General features: G+C 44.5%; 1 protein-coding gene across 2 annotated transcripts in view; it reads left to right on the top strand.

The window, feature by feature from the left end:
• The window catches only part of MFGE8 (milk fat globule EGF and factor V/VIII domain containing), a 208,016-nt gene that overhangs the window by 38,725 nt on the left and 152,202 nt on the right, over positions 1 to 17,089 (top strand). For both annotated transcript variants that reach the window (XM_078683193.1, XM_078683194.1), the window contains exon 2: positions 3,355 to 3,480. In XM_078683193.1, the coding sequence (XP_078539319.1) occupies positions 3,355 to 3,480 (126 nt within the window). The remainder of the gene's footprint in view (positions 1 to 3,354; positions 3,481 to 17,089) is intronic.

The raw sequence follows: 17,089 nt of genomic DNA, 5'->3' as shown, positions 1-17,089 counted from the left end.
CCACCACAGTATACAGTACCGGAAAACAGTCACCCTACTTCATCCATTGTTTGTAAGTAATGGTACTTTGCCTGATCAGTTGATTCCTACCACTCCTTTGTTTTTAGCAGATTTTCAAGTATTTCGTTTTTTTTTTTTCTTTTTTTACTTTGGGAAGCTAAAAGACCGAGATATGCCCATCAAGGTTTGAACTTTCAGACATTAAAAAACAAGCATCAGTAAAACCTATTGGTTAGGCAAAGTCTGGTGCCTGCCAGCCTTTTGGAGTTGTCAATGCTTATATTGTTTTATCAAGGGTTTTGTAAAGCTTTATTATAGAGGTTATTGCTAGGCCTCATCAAACTAAAAGAACAAAAAGTGGCTAAAAGCACAAATATTTTGTTGGGCTCACGATCCTCTTATTTCCAAATTTGTCAGTAAAACTGACGGGAACTACTTTGTATGTGGGTGTGCTCTTTACAAATGGGAAGGATGTCACTCATGGTGACGTTAGCCAGTGGCTGAAGTGGTCTGGCCCATTGCCCTATGCTGTATACTGTAGTGGGCAGAGGAAATACGCAGGCAACTCACTAACAGACCAAGGGATGAAGAGGACTGGCTGAAAGTCATAGAAGTAAATATATTATCAATATATTTTCCGTAAAAAAAGAACATAAACATTGTTGCATTCTTATGTCTCTGATCAGTTCAATGTAAGATTTAATTGAGTCTGCAATAAGAAGACCCAATTAAATGTCACAAATGAGTTAGATGGTGCAAAATAATAAAACGCTTGAGCGAAACTGCGCATATAGATCTGATTTCAAAATATGTCTGCACTCACAGGAAATAACACAAATATAATATATTTTGACAAATTACGCTGGCTCTTATTTTTTTAGATTACAATAGTACTCTAAGCAGTGTCTGTTGCTTATGGTTGCCTGTCAGTTACATATCTTACAACATGAAAATATGTATACATAGTTCAATTTTAAAATGGGAGGTATTTTCAGGGCCAACGCTATGCTATGCTCAGTTAGATCCTGTCTGTTGCCTAAGATTTTGTTTGGAGAATTGTCACCAATGATTTCACAGTCCCAACAACTGAATAAGGAAAGGGATACAGTGATTAATAACTCCCCATGGGATCATCAAGGTGGATGGAAACAGTGATTGTGGTAAAAGAGGTTACCACAGCAGAGAACTGCGGCAGTGTGAACATAAATGCCAGAGTTTATCATAGGCGTTATAGGTGATGCTTGCAAAATACAATGGAGTAACGCTATTGATCATTACGGAAATCTGTTCACCTTGTCAAGCCGGTTTTAGGACAATTTTTAAATGTATTTTTATTGCAAGCATGCACCTGCAACATTTAGGAACTGACACACGTTTCTTGACATTTTATTCTTTTTACTTTTTGTCGCATATACTTGCATAAAAATAAAACCAAGAAACGCTGCTCTGAAAAGTCCTTGCTTTCCGAGAACAGACATATTGGTTTTGCCAATGCTTGATTGGTTTGTTCCCCTCACTGAATTTCGCTTCTTAGTCCTCAGGGGCAGGCAATAAGCAAAACTCTGCTGCTCCTTTCTCTGTAATCAATCTGAAATCATGAGGAAAAGACAATGCTGACCCTGCTTCCATTTGGCTGTGCTCATACTGTACACATACCTCACACGTGCACTTTATTAAATGGAACTAATTCATCAGCTGTAGCAGGGCAGACACGTGTCCGACGAGGAGCGCGCGAGGTGGGGCGTCGGCTCACTGCACGTCTCGTTCCTCCCGACCCCTGGCACAGGGCAGACTTGTTTATTAAACACCCAGAGTACATTCCTGTGGGTTACTCCAGGGAGTCCAAAAGAGCCGGATGTTCTGAGAATCCTCGCACTGCTGGGACCCGCCAGAGGCCCGTGCGTCAGGACACTGCGCTTGGCAGCATTGTGACAGGGACAAAAGGCTTTTATTTCACAAATAAATACACAAATTCGCAGTCATGCGGATAGGTTTCCATTGTGCTGCCTTGGAAAAGATGCACAACGGGCCAAAATGGAGCTGAATGTGTTTGTTCGCTGCAGGGGACAGAACACTCACATTTTTGTAAGCGACGTCCTCTCCAGCTGACCCCAGCAGGGTCCATACAGTAAAGCGAGTTGAGGCTGAAGTAGAAACACCCTGGGGCGCTGTATGGAGGGAATAAACGCGATTACTTCTAGGCGTTGCAGTGTTATGTTCTGGTTGTTGCTTGGCCTCTTAGGAGAAAAGACAAAGGGCCTCATTTACGAGGTTGTTGTGCCGGGCAGCGCCGCAAAGAAACTTGGGGACAGATTTACAAGCCCCTTGCCCCACTTTTGCGTCACTTTTCCCATGTTAAAAGTGACGCAAAACTGGCGCAGGGTAGTTGTAAATCTACCCCTTGCTTCGTTACCCTGCGTCAAAAGAAACGGGCAGGAATGCGCTGTATCTTTGAGATACGGTGCATTCCTGTCCTTTTTCCCTGCGCTGGCACACAGTGGGCTGCCAAGCGCCTACACAGGCACCCTTACGCCATGGTGCAAGAGTGTCTGGGTTGTAGGATTGAATGTTTTTGTGCAAGATGGGGCACCTTCCTGCACAAAAACAATCACAAGCAGTGTTTTCCTCGTTCTATGTCTGCTTCAAAATGCAGCACCGGTAGAAAGATGAAAGAATGTGGAGAAATGGATGTATGACGTTACAACACATGCTTTTACATCGCATGCCTTTACAACGCGGTTTTTACATCGCATACCATTACAACGCATAGCGCTTTTGGGTGGTAGTGAATAGCTTAATTTACTATTCCAACTCCAGTCCCCGTGGACACGGGGGAAGGTTATTGGATAGTAAATTAACCTATTCCCTATCCTAGAGCGCCCCCCAGCGCAATGCGTTGTAATAGTTTGCGTTGTAATGACCGCGTTGTAATGGTAGTGCGTTGTAAAAGTTTCGTTGTAAGTGATGATTACCGGAGAAATAAGGATATTTCTCCTCATTGCACCTCCCTAATGCCACCTCTGAGGTGGCGTAAAAACCTGACTCATTACCAGGTTTGCGATTCCTCGTAAATCCGGGAGTGCTTCTGATTCCATGGGTGGTGCGAACACCCACAGCAACACCAATGGAACGCCCCTTTCACGAAGTGGCACATTTACGAGGCTATGAAAAGCCACACAAAGTGGATTTGCGTGGCTTTGTAAATATGCTGCTGCACATTTTACCATCGAAGCATAAAATAAGTGACGTCTGGCGGCGCAAAAGTGCAGCTCGTGGTCTCGTAAATGATGCGCTAGGTGTGTATGTCTTCATCCCTGCATCATGCTCCATTCTCACTGACCCTCTGTTTTGCAGGTGAACTCTGTGACGTAAACCGATGCCTGAATGGAGGAATGTGTCTCACTGGCATATCCGCCTCTGCCTTTACATGCATCTGCCCAGAAGGCTTCACTGGAGTGATCTGCAACGAGACGGAGAAAGGTATGAATCCCGGCTGAGCCTTCCTCTTCTGCAGTCCACATATTCACCCAGTGGGAACATTTCCTCACACCGTAAATCGACAGTAGGGCTCCTTCTTAAAGAGAAATGTTAGGCCACACATTCAATGGTTTCTGACCTAGGACTCAAGCTTCACATTTCTTATTGGAATCTGAACCATTTCCAGGTGTACTTGTTACAGTTACCACTTCACACCCTGGTGCTTCTCTCGAGGGCTCTTTAGTAGATATACAACTTCTAAATGATGTTTCCTACAGACTACCTAAAAGGGAATCTGTTCCTGCATGGTAAATTGTCCTCTCGCCCTGTATTGGTTTTGAATTAATGGCTGGATGGAGCATCTTTAGGTGCTGCTGCAGGTGAACATATTTTCTGGTTTGTAAAATGTGCTAGCTATCCTAGCTGTCTGGAAATGCACAATCACTCTAGCATAGCTTGTGTGGTCTGCCCCTTCTGTTGGTCCTAGCCTGGTTGGTGGACGTATGCATCTAACAACCACTGCTCGTGCTCTTAATATTTTAGTGATCTCTGCAGATACTGATATGGAGAGTAAATTACAGGTGCATTATCTGCCAAGTACATTGTAAAACACTATGTGCGCGCATCTACCCCGTGGCAATGTGTCCACTGATTAAAATGTTTCACTGGTATAATGGCTATTTACCCCAACTACGAATGTATATCCCTCCTCCAAATACCAAACCTCGAACAAAGGGCGAGCATTTAGCAGTTGTCATACATCATTAGGTACATTTATGCCACCCATGGTTTAGAGTTGGCAACTAACCATGTATTAGGACTTTCTTTTTAACTGTTATGTATTTTTTTATATGCATATATACTTATTAGAGGGGGTAGCAGAAAGTGAATAGGTATTCAAATTCATACCTAATATGACCATGTCCTAAATGTATATTATGGCATTAATGACAACTTGAAAAATAAATGGAAAAAGTCCTTTAGGCATAGTCTTAAAATGGACTTAATTCAAGGAGCGTCACCTTCATAGAACTTTCTTTTGAGAGCCCCATATAGATGTACATGTTGGTATCTGACAGAAATGATTATAAAACATCAGCCAGCTACACATAACATATCTGACATTTTCAAACCAAGCCAGTGTGTTGGGGTCTCCATAGAATGCCAAAACTTCAAAAAAAAAAAAAAAAAAATAGGATAGGGAATCTCCTCAAAGCTCCAACGAGGCAGTATATAGTAGGATCTACACACCGCTCTATAAAATGTGCTTTTTTGAGCAAAAATAGATCTCCAACATGGTTCCATTTTCCTTTGCTTAAATTGAGTAGTACATTGCAGCCATAAGGAAACTCTAATTTATGTTTGGATTTGCCTTATTATAGCTTACAAACATCAGCATAATTCATGCCTCAGAAAGTTCAAAAGAACAAAAATATAAACGCCTATATACATTCGGTGAGCATCTTACATATTCTTGATGGCCTTTGAGAATTTAATGAGCAAATCCATCTCGCATATCTAGGTCGGAAAATATCCCAAACCTGGCAAGATGGCGTCAGTGTGATCGGCAGCTAAAGGCACTGCTCCGTGGGCCCTGACCCTGTATCCATCTAAATGATTAGTGATTTATTGAAATAAGAATATGCAGTGATGGTGATGGGGACGGCTTTGGATATAGACATTTAGAAAAATATTTTTTATCGATTGCCTACGACTCGTTGTGACTATGTGCTGAGCTGAGCAAAATACCGTGTACATTGTATCCAAGCGCTACAGGCAGTGCGGCTGGGCCCTCTGATCCTGCGGGTCCCGCTGACAATGCTTCACGAAACCATACTCCGCTGGGCTCTGATGTCTCCGATGTCTGGTTTGGGCTGAGAAAAGACTGTCATTCAGCGATAACACTCTGCTGCTTCCTGCGGGCTGAATGCTTTCCGTCACCCGCACCCCTTCTGGAGATCGGGTGGCTCAGCAATGCACGTTTGATCTCTCAACCACCGCTGTGCTGTCGCTGCTGTTGCCTCGAGGGAGATCCACGTCCTCGAGTCTGACGGCCTGACGCTCTACGGCGCAGCCAACCCTCCTCTGCAGGCCCACGTTACTTCGTTGCCAGTGACAACGCAAGGGAGACACCGACCGGCCTCCGGTGCTGTCTGCTCCACTGCCTGCTCCATTCGGCCAGCTCCCCTCAGCATCGTGATTCGAGTAACCTGCAGGGGGTCATGGACGTGGTCAAGGTCCTTGAAGAGTAATCGAGTCGAGCTACAAGTAAAGGCTGATCGTGACACAGGGGGGGAAAAAAGCACCAGGACCACGTCAAAAACTAGCACAAGTACAAGTAAGAATGGCGGGGCAGAGAGCGGCAGGATGCGAGCTAGCCGGCAGTCAGGCCGAGGTTTCATTTGAGAACCCACAAGGCATACAAAATTTACAGAGCACACAGATGACCCGAGACAAGGGGGTCTAAAAACAAAGAAGATAAGGATAAAGATCTGATTGGCATGCAGTCTAGCGATAAAATGGAACTGTTTGCAAAAAAGGCAAAGAGACTTCAAACAATAAAAAACTTGAAGTCGGCTGCAAATATTAGCGGGCAATTAACTGATGCTCAACCACGGATTTCTAACATCTTTAGCCCAATGATCAGAGAAGGATGTGACCTAGAAGGGGATGGGGGCCCGGCAAAAAGTTAAGCAGTAAGACTAAAATACCTGGGGCACAAGGAATTAACATCTCTGCCAAAGCTGGGAGACAGAGGGCTCAGATAGACATGTCGGGTGTCGAGACAATCGAGGCTAGCGAAACCGCCGAACCCGCAGCAATAGAGGCAGAAATGGCGGCAGACCAGTAGCCTCAGTCTCCCATCCAGAAAATTGCCGTGAACACAAAATCAGACTTTTTTTACTTTTCTGAAATTGAACCAGGCCCAGATCGCGACCCAGGCATTGTCGAACTAATATCCGAGATAATATCGGACAGTAATATGTCACAAGAAGGCTCAGGGGGAATATTTACTCAAGTCAAATTCTATTATCAAACCCCCTCTCTCATAGTAAGAGATCTCTACCCCAACCCAAAGCTACCTCTGACGAGTCAGATTCTGAAATATACGAAACCCGCGCGTCTACCTCAAGCGAGGCACAGAGACTAGCGCAAACAAGTGCAGAATCATTAGACTCTCCAGATCCAAACTCAAAGAAGCTGAAAGAGTCTATGAAAGATAGCACCGCAAGAAAGAGGCAGGAAAAAGAGAAAAGATGACAAAAAAGACAAAGTAAACTAATGTATGAAGATACTACTGACCAGGGGAGTAATACAGATCAGATCGATCATAGACTGAGGAACCCATCTTCACAACCCACAACTGAGTCGGAGCTTCATCTATGTCTCTCGGGAGATTCCAAAATGATCGATCGTAAGCAATCTGATAACGATGGCTGTATTGGAAAGCAGGCAGAACCTTCCCTGTGTGATGTCCTAAACTCAATTAAGAGTTTCCAAGAAGACGTCAAATTGGACAACAAGAACCACCACATCGCCATCCAGAAACTTCAAGGAGCGATTAACAAAGTGGGACACACTTGTCTGGAGATATCCGACAGAATGGCTTCGGTAGAACTACGCACTGAGAACCTTGAGAAAGACGTCTCCGTTCTTCAAGCACAGGGAAAAGAGCTGGAAGGAATTGTAAAAGACTTGATGCTGAAGGTCGAAGACCAAGAAAACTGAGCTAGGCGTAATAATTTACGCTTTCTTGGAATTCCCGAGGGAGCAGAGGGGAATGACTCAAGGGGCTACATGACATCTCTTCTGAAAGGATCGTTTCCAGAACTACAATCTTGGGAATTGGATAGAGAAGTACAGCATGCTCACTGCTTTCCTTTAACCCTCCCAAAACGACCTCAAACACCAGCACAATATCCAAGAGCAATGCTGGTATATTTTGGAAACTTTCTTTTGTGCGAAACTATTTTCGATCTTGCACGGCCCACAAGTAAAAGGGAGCATAAAGGCTTCATGTTCTTTAGCCGACCTGATTACGCTCATGCTACGGTGGAACGAAGGTGGAGGATGAGACAACTTTTTCCTCCCTTTGAGCAAATTGGCGCTACAGTATATCTACAGAACCCGGAACGACTAAAGATAATTGTTAATGGAGTCACTCAAAGCTTTACTAGTGAAATCCAGGCACAAGCATATCTAAGAAATTGCAGACTCAGGAAGAGACAAATCTAAAAAATAAACAGAGTAAATAGAAAACATAACTACAATAGGTTATCCAATCGCCAGCGATAAGATTAGAAGTGCAAGAAAGGGGAAGGGAAGAGGAGGGGGGGGAAGTAAAGACTGAAAGGCAAATGTAACATTACTGTATGTATGTATATATGCAAAGTTTATTTGATAACTTAAATCAAAGAATACTCCCTTTCCTTTTGCGGATACAGGGACCGGGGCGCGGAGCGGCTCGAGGCGTGCTGATTACCCGGATGCCTACACCCTGGCTTCTTCCAGAACCAGGAAGCCTCAATGGGTGGTAGAGGGTGGTTGGCGGGTTCCAGGGGAGGGGGTGCAGGGTTTCGTAGGGGGTGTACATGGGAGGGGGGGAAGGGCATACAGGCACGGAATCAGGTCAGGAGTCTTAGTCAGGGCTATAATCAAGACCAATGCCCCAGAATCTAAACTTGTAACAGATGGGACTTTCAAAAAAAGAGGGCCTATTAGATTGGGCAAAGTTTCAAAATTAGGCAAGGCAGAATCTATTTACATGAATGGCTAAATTAAAAATATTAACCATTAATATCTGCGGCCTCAACAATCCAAAAAAAAGACAGAGAACTGCAATAGGTCTTAAATCAATTCGGGCAGATATTGTTTGTTTTCAAGAGACGCATGTGCAGGGGTCCCAAACGCATCTTCTGAAATCCCTCGGATATAGATTGGTCACAGCTACAACTCAGGCAAATAAAATACGAGGGGTGGCTATTTTGGCAGGTGAAGGGGGGCTCCAATTTACGAGACCAGCCGCCGATAAATTGGGATATTGGGCAATTACGGAATGCCAATATGGTGTTGGAAAAAAAGTAACTATCTGTTCGGGGTATGGGTGTGTTACAGATGATCCAGACCTCTTGGAATTTATGTCTAATGTACTAGTACATTGGTCATTCCCAATGATAGTATGTGGTGATTTTAATCTAAATCAACCATCTGACTGGTCATTGGGGCACAATTTCGTATACCAGGGTAGGAAACCAAAAGTATTTAAAGCCCTCAAGGAATTATGCAACACACACAGGATTTCTGACTGTTCGGCAGATGAAATTCCCAAATATTCCCGGCTTTACTTTTTTCTCTCACCCACATTCTAAGTTTGCCAGGCTGGATTACATATTTACATCCCACACTATCATAACCATGTGCTCTGTAGATCGAATACCTAGACTTTTATCAGATCATAATCCCCTAATCGTAAGTATTGACACCGGGAAGATACAACATGACCACAGTAGATGGACATTCGAAAGGGCATTATTGATAAACTAAAAATATTGTCAGCTCATGTAAATCTGGCTTCCAGAATTTCTAGGGTATAATCTGGGTAAGGCTCAAGTGGAAATGGTTTGGGACGCACTCAAGGCGGGAATCGGGAGAAACTCTTAGGTTCTCAATTAAAAGCAACCAAGAGGCGAAACAAATCTTTAAAAACCTGCAGGAGAATCTAGCAATAAAGGTAGAATATCTTATAAGAGCAGTTGAGGGGGGCACAGACATTGAAGGGGCAGTAAGAGATGTAGCCATCGCAAGGAACCAAATAGTAGAGATCTTCACCCTAAAAGCAATATGCAAAGCCACTTTGAATAAAGAGAAAATCTATGAACTAAGTGAGCAGGTAGGACATCAAATAGCAGTCCGAACAAGACAGCAGAGCATGGAAAACATGATCAAAGAGATCAGAGACCCTATTAATGGCCTTACACAAGACCCCAAAGAGATTAGGGATGCGGTCCAGAGTTACTATGAGGACTTTTATACGGAGACAAACAAAAACCAGTCCAAAATCGAGAAATATCTGGATTCAGCCATGGGGATTCAGCTCCCACAAATCGACCAAGACACTCTAGCAGAGATACCGCAATGGGTAGAAATCCTCCTTTCAATAAACAGCCTTTCACCTGGAAAGGCTGCCGGTCTAGATGGAATTCCTACGGAATTTTATGCTAGATTTCACAAGCAATTGAAAGGAATTTTAACTAAACTAATGACTCCTGTTTACCAAGGAGGGCAGCCACCTGAATCCTGGGCTTGTGCTAAAATTATCGTATTCCCTAAGAAAAATAAAGACCCCACAGAACTAGGGGCCTACCGCCCAATTATGTTAATAAATAGCTACTCTAAAATCTATTCTAAATTGCTAGCTAGTAGACTCGCCCCAGTAATTCATAAAATCATCTCAGTTAGGCAACATGTATTCGTTCCAGGCAGATCTACCACTGATCATATTCAGAGGGTGATCACACTCTTTGACATAGCAGAAGTAGCAGGAGACCCTATGGCGCTGATATTGTTAGATGCAGAAAAGGCCTTTGATAGCAGTCCATAGATATTGCCAGGAGACCCTATGTCAAAGAGTGGGATCGGGGAACAATTTATCAACGCTGTTCGCATGTTGTATGTCAATCCGGAATCCGTGGTTATGATCAACGGGGAAATCTCAGATAACATCAAAGTGACCAGAAGGACAAGGCAGGGTTGCCCATGCTCCCCTCTTTTATTCGCTATATTTATAGACCCGTTCATTCGCAGGCTAGAAACCAACATCCACACCGGTCTCAGGATGCTTGTTTCCGGTCCAGGGAATACATGGCTTGGCAGTTCGGGCTGGACTGTTCCCATGAGGCACAGGGTCAGACTGATTTGCATATGGCCATGTCTGAACTGGGGTGGCTGAGTGAGCTAAAGAATGGTGATGGATTGAACCCAGATCAGTTGACTGGGGGTGAGTGTTTGATTTGCTCAAACGCTCCGTCCATCATCCCCTTTTGTATCGCTTAGAAACCAACATAGCCATAGCACCAATGAGGACCCCTAACGGAGAAACCAAGACCCTGGTGTACGCGAACGACATCGCAATAGTCACAAGCAACCCATACGAATCAGTTAAAATAATTGAAGAAGAAGAAGCAAATAATTTTGGAGAAATCTCTGGTTACAAACTGAATCAAAATAAAACCCAGATTATAATCAACAACAAAAGCAATTATAATGACGCTCGGATAGTTGATAATGCACTGTATTTAGGAGTTAATATTACCTCAACATTAAAAAACCTGGTTAAACTTAATCTAAACCCACTCATGAAACAAACAGAAAAGAGTCTTAGTAGATTGCATATTCTACATTTAACTATTATTGGAAGATGTAATCTAATCAAAATGTTATTTTTTCCTAAATTCTTATATTTCTTTAGAACTATTTGTTTAAACTTTGACCCACAGATCTTTAAAGAAAACGATAATATTTTTTCTCGTTTTATTTGGGGGTATAGCAGGTCACGAAGAGCTTATAGATACATCACCTTACCGAAAGAAAGAGGAGGTCTCGCCTGGCCTAATTTTAAAGCTTATTGGTGGGCTACAATACTTAAATATAGCAGGGCACTTCTAATTCCAAATCAGGAGCCCTATCAAGAGAGGGGGGTCCCAACTCCACAGGAACTTATCCTCGGTAAAGAAACGAAAGAACATCTGTGGCGATTAACATATGATTGCCACTTTAAAAAAGTTTGTTTCAAAACCCTAAAAGGAATCTTTACTGCGTGGAATCATGTACGTAAACTTCTTGGGATTGGAAGATTTTCTTCTTTTACGACTCTCCATAGAAATAATAACCTCCCATAGATCTTTATGGACACATGTATGATGCGATGGGTCCGGTCGGGCATTACGCAATTTGGATCATTTTATAATTCAACAGGTTTTAGTTCATTTGAAGAGATAAAAAAAGAATTTGGTTTAGAATATCGAGATTTCTTCAAATACCTACAAATAAGAGATTTTATAATGAAAAAGGGGGACGGCAAAGCCGCATTCCAGAAAATCCAGACAATCGAATCAGTCGTTCAAAATACTAGAGTTAAAATTGGGGAAATATATAATAATTTAATTGCTGGTTTACCTGATGACCTGGATAAACACATCCGAAAATGGCAGAACAAATTAGATATACCGGAGACCTCAATTCAGAGGGCACTCGAACTTTCCCAATCGCTATTAATGTCAACCAAATTGCAAGCTCAGTTTTATAAAACCTATTTCCAATTGTATTACACCCCCAATAGAATAGAAAAATGAAGTACGGGTAAAGGGGCGCAATGCCCACGATGCGCGTTACCTGAGGCAGATCTAATACACATGTTCGCTACATGCAAGACACTTAGCCCCATCAGACGGGAAATCTCGATCTTTCTTTCAGGAATTTTTGAAACATGAATAGAGATCTAAACTGCGGAAATAATGCTAGGGACAGACTGGAATATTCTACCGGATATAATGAAAGGATTTTTTTTTTTTTTTTTTTTGAAAACCTTTATTGTACAAAGAAAGCTCACAAATACGGGCCTACAACCCACGAGGGCTGGCCACCACATGGTAGACAACGTAGTAAATGAAAAACAAATTTTCAACAGGATATGTCACCAGGAGCACAGGAGAAACAATAGGAGCATCGAGCAATCAGCAAGAGCAGGACAATAAAAGGTTAATTTTCTAATGCGGGGTGGGGAAACAGAAGAAACATGGGCCGTGCAAAAAACAACCAGGGAGGGGCCGCGGCAAGCCGCCATCCTACGGTCACAGAATGACAAAAGAGGCCATACCAACATAGCTATCAAAGAGTATAAACGTAATCGGAATATAAAGAAACAACAATGGCATCAATCAAACCGCACCTACCCGTCGCCGCCCCCACCCAAAATGAGGAGACATGATCAAAAAGGCCCACATAATAAAAGACAATACGATACGCATCCCAACAAAATAAAAGGACCCCCATAAAGGAGGAAAAAGGGGAGAGGGAAAAAGGGAACGAAAGAAGGGACTCCCACCAAACCACGCACCCCCAGGAGTGAAAGCAGGATAACAGAGTCCGGCAAGCGACATAGCAAAAATCGATACCGAATTACCCAGCGAGCTACAATCAGATACATACCGGAATACGAAAGTCACAGAAACTCCCCAGGGGGATACAGGAGGAGACGGAGTCCCGGAAAAAGTGAACACACAAGAGCCATAGAACAAAAAAGAGAGGAAATAAGGGAGGAAAAAGACCCCCCAATACGGACAGACCCCCCCCAACCCACCCCTAAAGCCCACCCTGCACCCCTGCAGAAGGCTACGGCCTACCCCCCCGCAGCGTGCCTGTCGCCCTAATTAGAACCCGAAATATAGCAGAGCAAAGTTAAGTCGGAAACAAAGACAAAAATGGGAAGGGAAGAGAAGGAAACGAGGGATGGGAAACACACATAGACATACACGGGGGAGGGCCGGGAGACAGGAGTAAACGCACCCAGCCACCCGCCTGAGTCGAGGAGCCAAGTCCCCGGGAAGCCAAAGAACATCGGGTTAGAGTCCAGGGGCACCAGTCAATCACACAGAACCATACCGGGACAGGTTGACCATCCAAACCAGTGCAAGACTACCGCACACAGACGCCAATATACATTAGCCCTGTCCTTGTTTGTCCAAAGTGGAAACGGTCCGATCCAGCGAGGACCAGGTTACGAAGAACAGGAGACAGACAGCAGGAAGATCCAACGGCAGTCCGGAAAAGGCACGTAAAGTGGAACACGGACGATCCAGGAAAGTCACGAAGTGTAGCAAACGATGCAGGCACAAGTCCAAGGATATGTCCAGAAGAACCGACCCATCTGGGCCAGCACAGGAGACATCGCCGGGCAGCAGCGACCGAAAGGAAGCGGGAGAGTCATGAAGGCCAGGCCAAGTAAAATCCAGCTCCCGGGCCCGAGAGAACGAAGGTAGCGCAGGAGGAGGAGGCGCCATCAAGTTCCGTACAGCAGCAGACGCGGTCGGAGCCGGGGCCAATTCCGCCAGGATAAATCCAGCCGCACCCCGCGGCGGCACAATCACGTCTGGCCGTGGGGGCTCAGGAGGCCCGCCGTGAGGAACCATCTCCGAAGCTAGGATAGGCGCGGTCACACAGAGCCGCCAGGAGAGCAGGGTGTCCAGTAACTCCTTAAGTGTAGGAAAACATTCACAGTATCGGGCACCCGGGCCATGCGGCGGGCCCCCAGCGCTCGCCCAGGCCCGGTCAAGACACTCGGGGTCGGCCGCCATTTTGAGAGTCCGACAAGGCAGCGCGGCTGTAAATCTCCGCCGAGGCGGCAGTAAGGCAAACAAAGTCCCGCTGACCGGCAACAGAGCACCCCGGGCAGGAAGGGGGGCCACCAGAAGAAAGGGATTCGCCGGCCACCCAACGCCGCCGGTCCCGTTCTCCGAGTACGGGCGGCAAAATCAAAATGGCCGAACCGGAGAACAAAGGGAGAGCAAGCCGGACACACGAGGAGCTTCGACCACGGAAGGCAGCGCCTCCACCATAGGCCTCCTCCCCACAGGAATCGGCCAGGAAGGACCTCCGGCCCACACGAACAACGGCCCTCCGACCACCTCCTCCGCGCCCCGGAGGGCAGATCCGCAGGCTCCGTCTGGCCCGGGAGCCGGCAAGAAGATCCAGGCCAGTCCGCCTCCGACACCCCAGCACAATCGGGGGCACTGCACCGGATCTACAGCAGCCAGGATAACCGGAACAAGAGGTAAGTGCCTGCAAAGCGTCGTAGCACCACCACTCAGCAAACAGGGCTTCCCGGGGCAGGATTACAGCAGGATAAATGTGAAAACCCAGGCGGGCGAACGGAGCCGAGCTAAAGCGCGGCCATCTCGGTCGCGAGCTAGGCTCCTCAATGAAAGGATTTTTGTTTGTTTCAATGGCAGTGTGTAGAATTTGTCTGGCTAGACCCACACCCACCATTATTCCAGCAATGGCGGGCATGACTGCTAGCAACAGCCTAGAGATAGCTATCTACTGCAGGAAAGGAGGGAATAAGAAAAGGAAAGGACTACAAATATGGGACCCCCTTACACGGTGGATAGAATGTCCCGACTAACCAATTTTACTAGTATACTGGTATAAATTTGCCTGAATCAATCTCGAATATGTATATCACTATGTTTGCACCTGTCAATGTATGTATATATCAATTGAAAATGCATGTATGGGGGAGTGGTGGGGGGAGGAGGGGTGGTCTGGTTAAAAATGAAAATACTTCAATAAAGAATGGTTAAAAAACAAAAAAGGAATATATCCCAAACCTATGTCTTTGCCAGATTATCAACACACACCACTGTGTTGACAAGTGTGTATACATTTTGGCACACATTTCTCTTCAGTACATACTATTGGCATCAATATATTTTCCTAATAGCCACATCAGTGAACATACACACACATATGTCTCTATCTATTTTCCTTATGTTCAGCTGGAGTTTGGTGCCTGCCTTCGAGTTCTGCCTCCCGCCCAGAGTGGTATTCCACTGGCAGTGTAAAGAATGCTGGTTTAGGATCACTTTTATAAGTGTCTGCCTGTATCCCGTATGATTGAAATTTTCCTTAGAGTCCACCTTGGAGAGCAAACAAAGGTGCCATGCACAATGCTAATTATCATGGGGGACAGGGACAAATGTGAAACAAAGTGCACCAAGCTTTTCAGTATTGCTTCCTCCAGCTGAAAGGTTTTTTTTCTTAAAAAGCTGGGGTCTGTCGTTTGGGAAATTCCAAAACCGAATTAGGTTTTACTTTGTAGGTGTTCAAACCATGATTAGCCTGCTCAGAAGGACAGTGTGGCCCAAAAGGTCAAATGAGGCGAATGTATCTGGTTAGACCAGCATCTTTCCACAAAGACTCGCCCCAGGAGTTTAGAAAGGTCACTACACTTCCCCAACTGGGACAAAATTAAGATCGACCCACACAAATGCGTCCATGGGCTTCCAAGGAAGGCTGCAGTAGAGATGGTGCTAGTTTTTGGGTCTAGCCTCCGAAACAACTTTAGTTGTCTTGCTGGGATTGTTTTTCTAAAATATCCATACTTTATACACTTATACAGGGGGTCTTTTGGTCAGTGGGCTTCACCCATTGGTCAGTTAAATCCTCATTCAACATTTTGCTTCCACCCATCCCAGCATATTGTATGGGGGAGTGGGTCAAGTCACTTTACCTACTGGCTCCTTCCAATTTGAGTGACTGCACAATGGCTGTGCACATTGTTCACATCCACCTAAAAGTAGTTCCTTTCTCTTCAGTGGTAAACCTAGTTTGAAGTGTGTTTTACTTTACTTAGTTATATTAACTTTGCCAGCATTTAAATTGGCTGCACTTTGGGTGCTCCGATGGGGATTTATTTTCTGTATTCTTTTTGAAGTTGCTATAAAGAGTTTAAATGACATTGTAGCTGCATGCTATTTCTATGCTTGGTTAGGTGGTGATTTATCTTCATCTCCTTCACAAATAAAATGGCTTTTTATTTTAAGCACGTCTCTAGTAGGAAGGTACCATTCGTTTTTTGAGAATGTTTTTTGAACTTACATTTTTTATGCAAACATATGACAAACTCATTTAGTAGCTGTATGTTTTTTCTATTTAGTTTTGTGCACATGCTTGCAGGTCAGAAAGTACAATGGTTCCCAGGCTTTCTTGAATTGATGGTTGTCAAAACTGGAAAACTGGAAAACTAGAAAAACTGACATTTGTTGGCGGGTGAGAGAAGCACATTTGGTAGGAGTTTATTAAATCATATAATACTATCTTTGGGAGTAAGTGTCCTTTGCTATACATGAAGGAGTACGTTGAATGTCTACGTCCAAATAGTGTGATATCTGGTCATTCGTGGTTTCCATAATTTGTTTCTAAGTGAAACATTTTCATAGATTTATAAATGGGTGAGTCCATTTACTTTTCACAATCTGGGGAGTTGGCCCTCTCAAAGGCGGTGTATGTATGTAAAAACAAACGCAGGACGAGCACATTTTATTCTTCTGGATGACTCCTATTCTGGAGTCGTTGACCTGCTGTGGACATTGTGTCCCGCCATCGGGCGGGCTTTTCCGACGCAAAGGGTGTTTCCCTAAAGGAAACTGCGCACCAGCTAATTGCAGTGTAGCTGGCTGGGCGCGGCTTTACAGAGAGAGAGAGAGAGGAGGGCCATTTCTCTTCATCAGCGAGCGTGTTCCAGAATGGGATGTTCCGCGTCAGCGCTTTGCCTGGGCATTGCTATTCGTTGCGTTTTTGTTGCAAAACATATATTTTTTGGCACGGTTGATTTAAAATTAATGTACCATGCGAGTAACAGATAGCTGCGTTTAGTGCCGCCTGTCTTGTGCTGCTGACACATTTTCTGTCTGGAAATCACACTTTTCTACCCGCAGTCGCCGAAGATGTATGATCTGGGACACGAAATACAGATGACGAGCTTGGAAGCAGCTTCGGTATTGCATTTGATGTATTTTAGATTAGATTAAAATGGAAGTAAATTGAGAGTGAAAAA

The sequence above is a fragment of the Lissotriton helveticus genome, chromosome 3_1 (genome assembly GCF_964261635.1).
Source record: "Lissotriton helveticus chromosome 3_1, aLisHel1.1, whole genome shotgun sequence".
Taxonomy (NCBI): Eukaryota; Metazoa; Chordata; class Amphibia; order Caudata; family Salamandridae; genus Lissotriton; species Lissotriton helveticus.
This window is presented reverse-complemented; position numbering and strand designations above follow the sequence as displayed.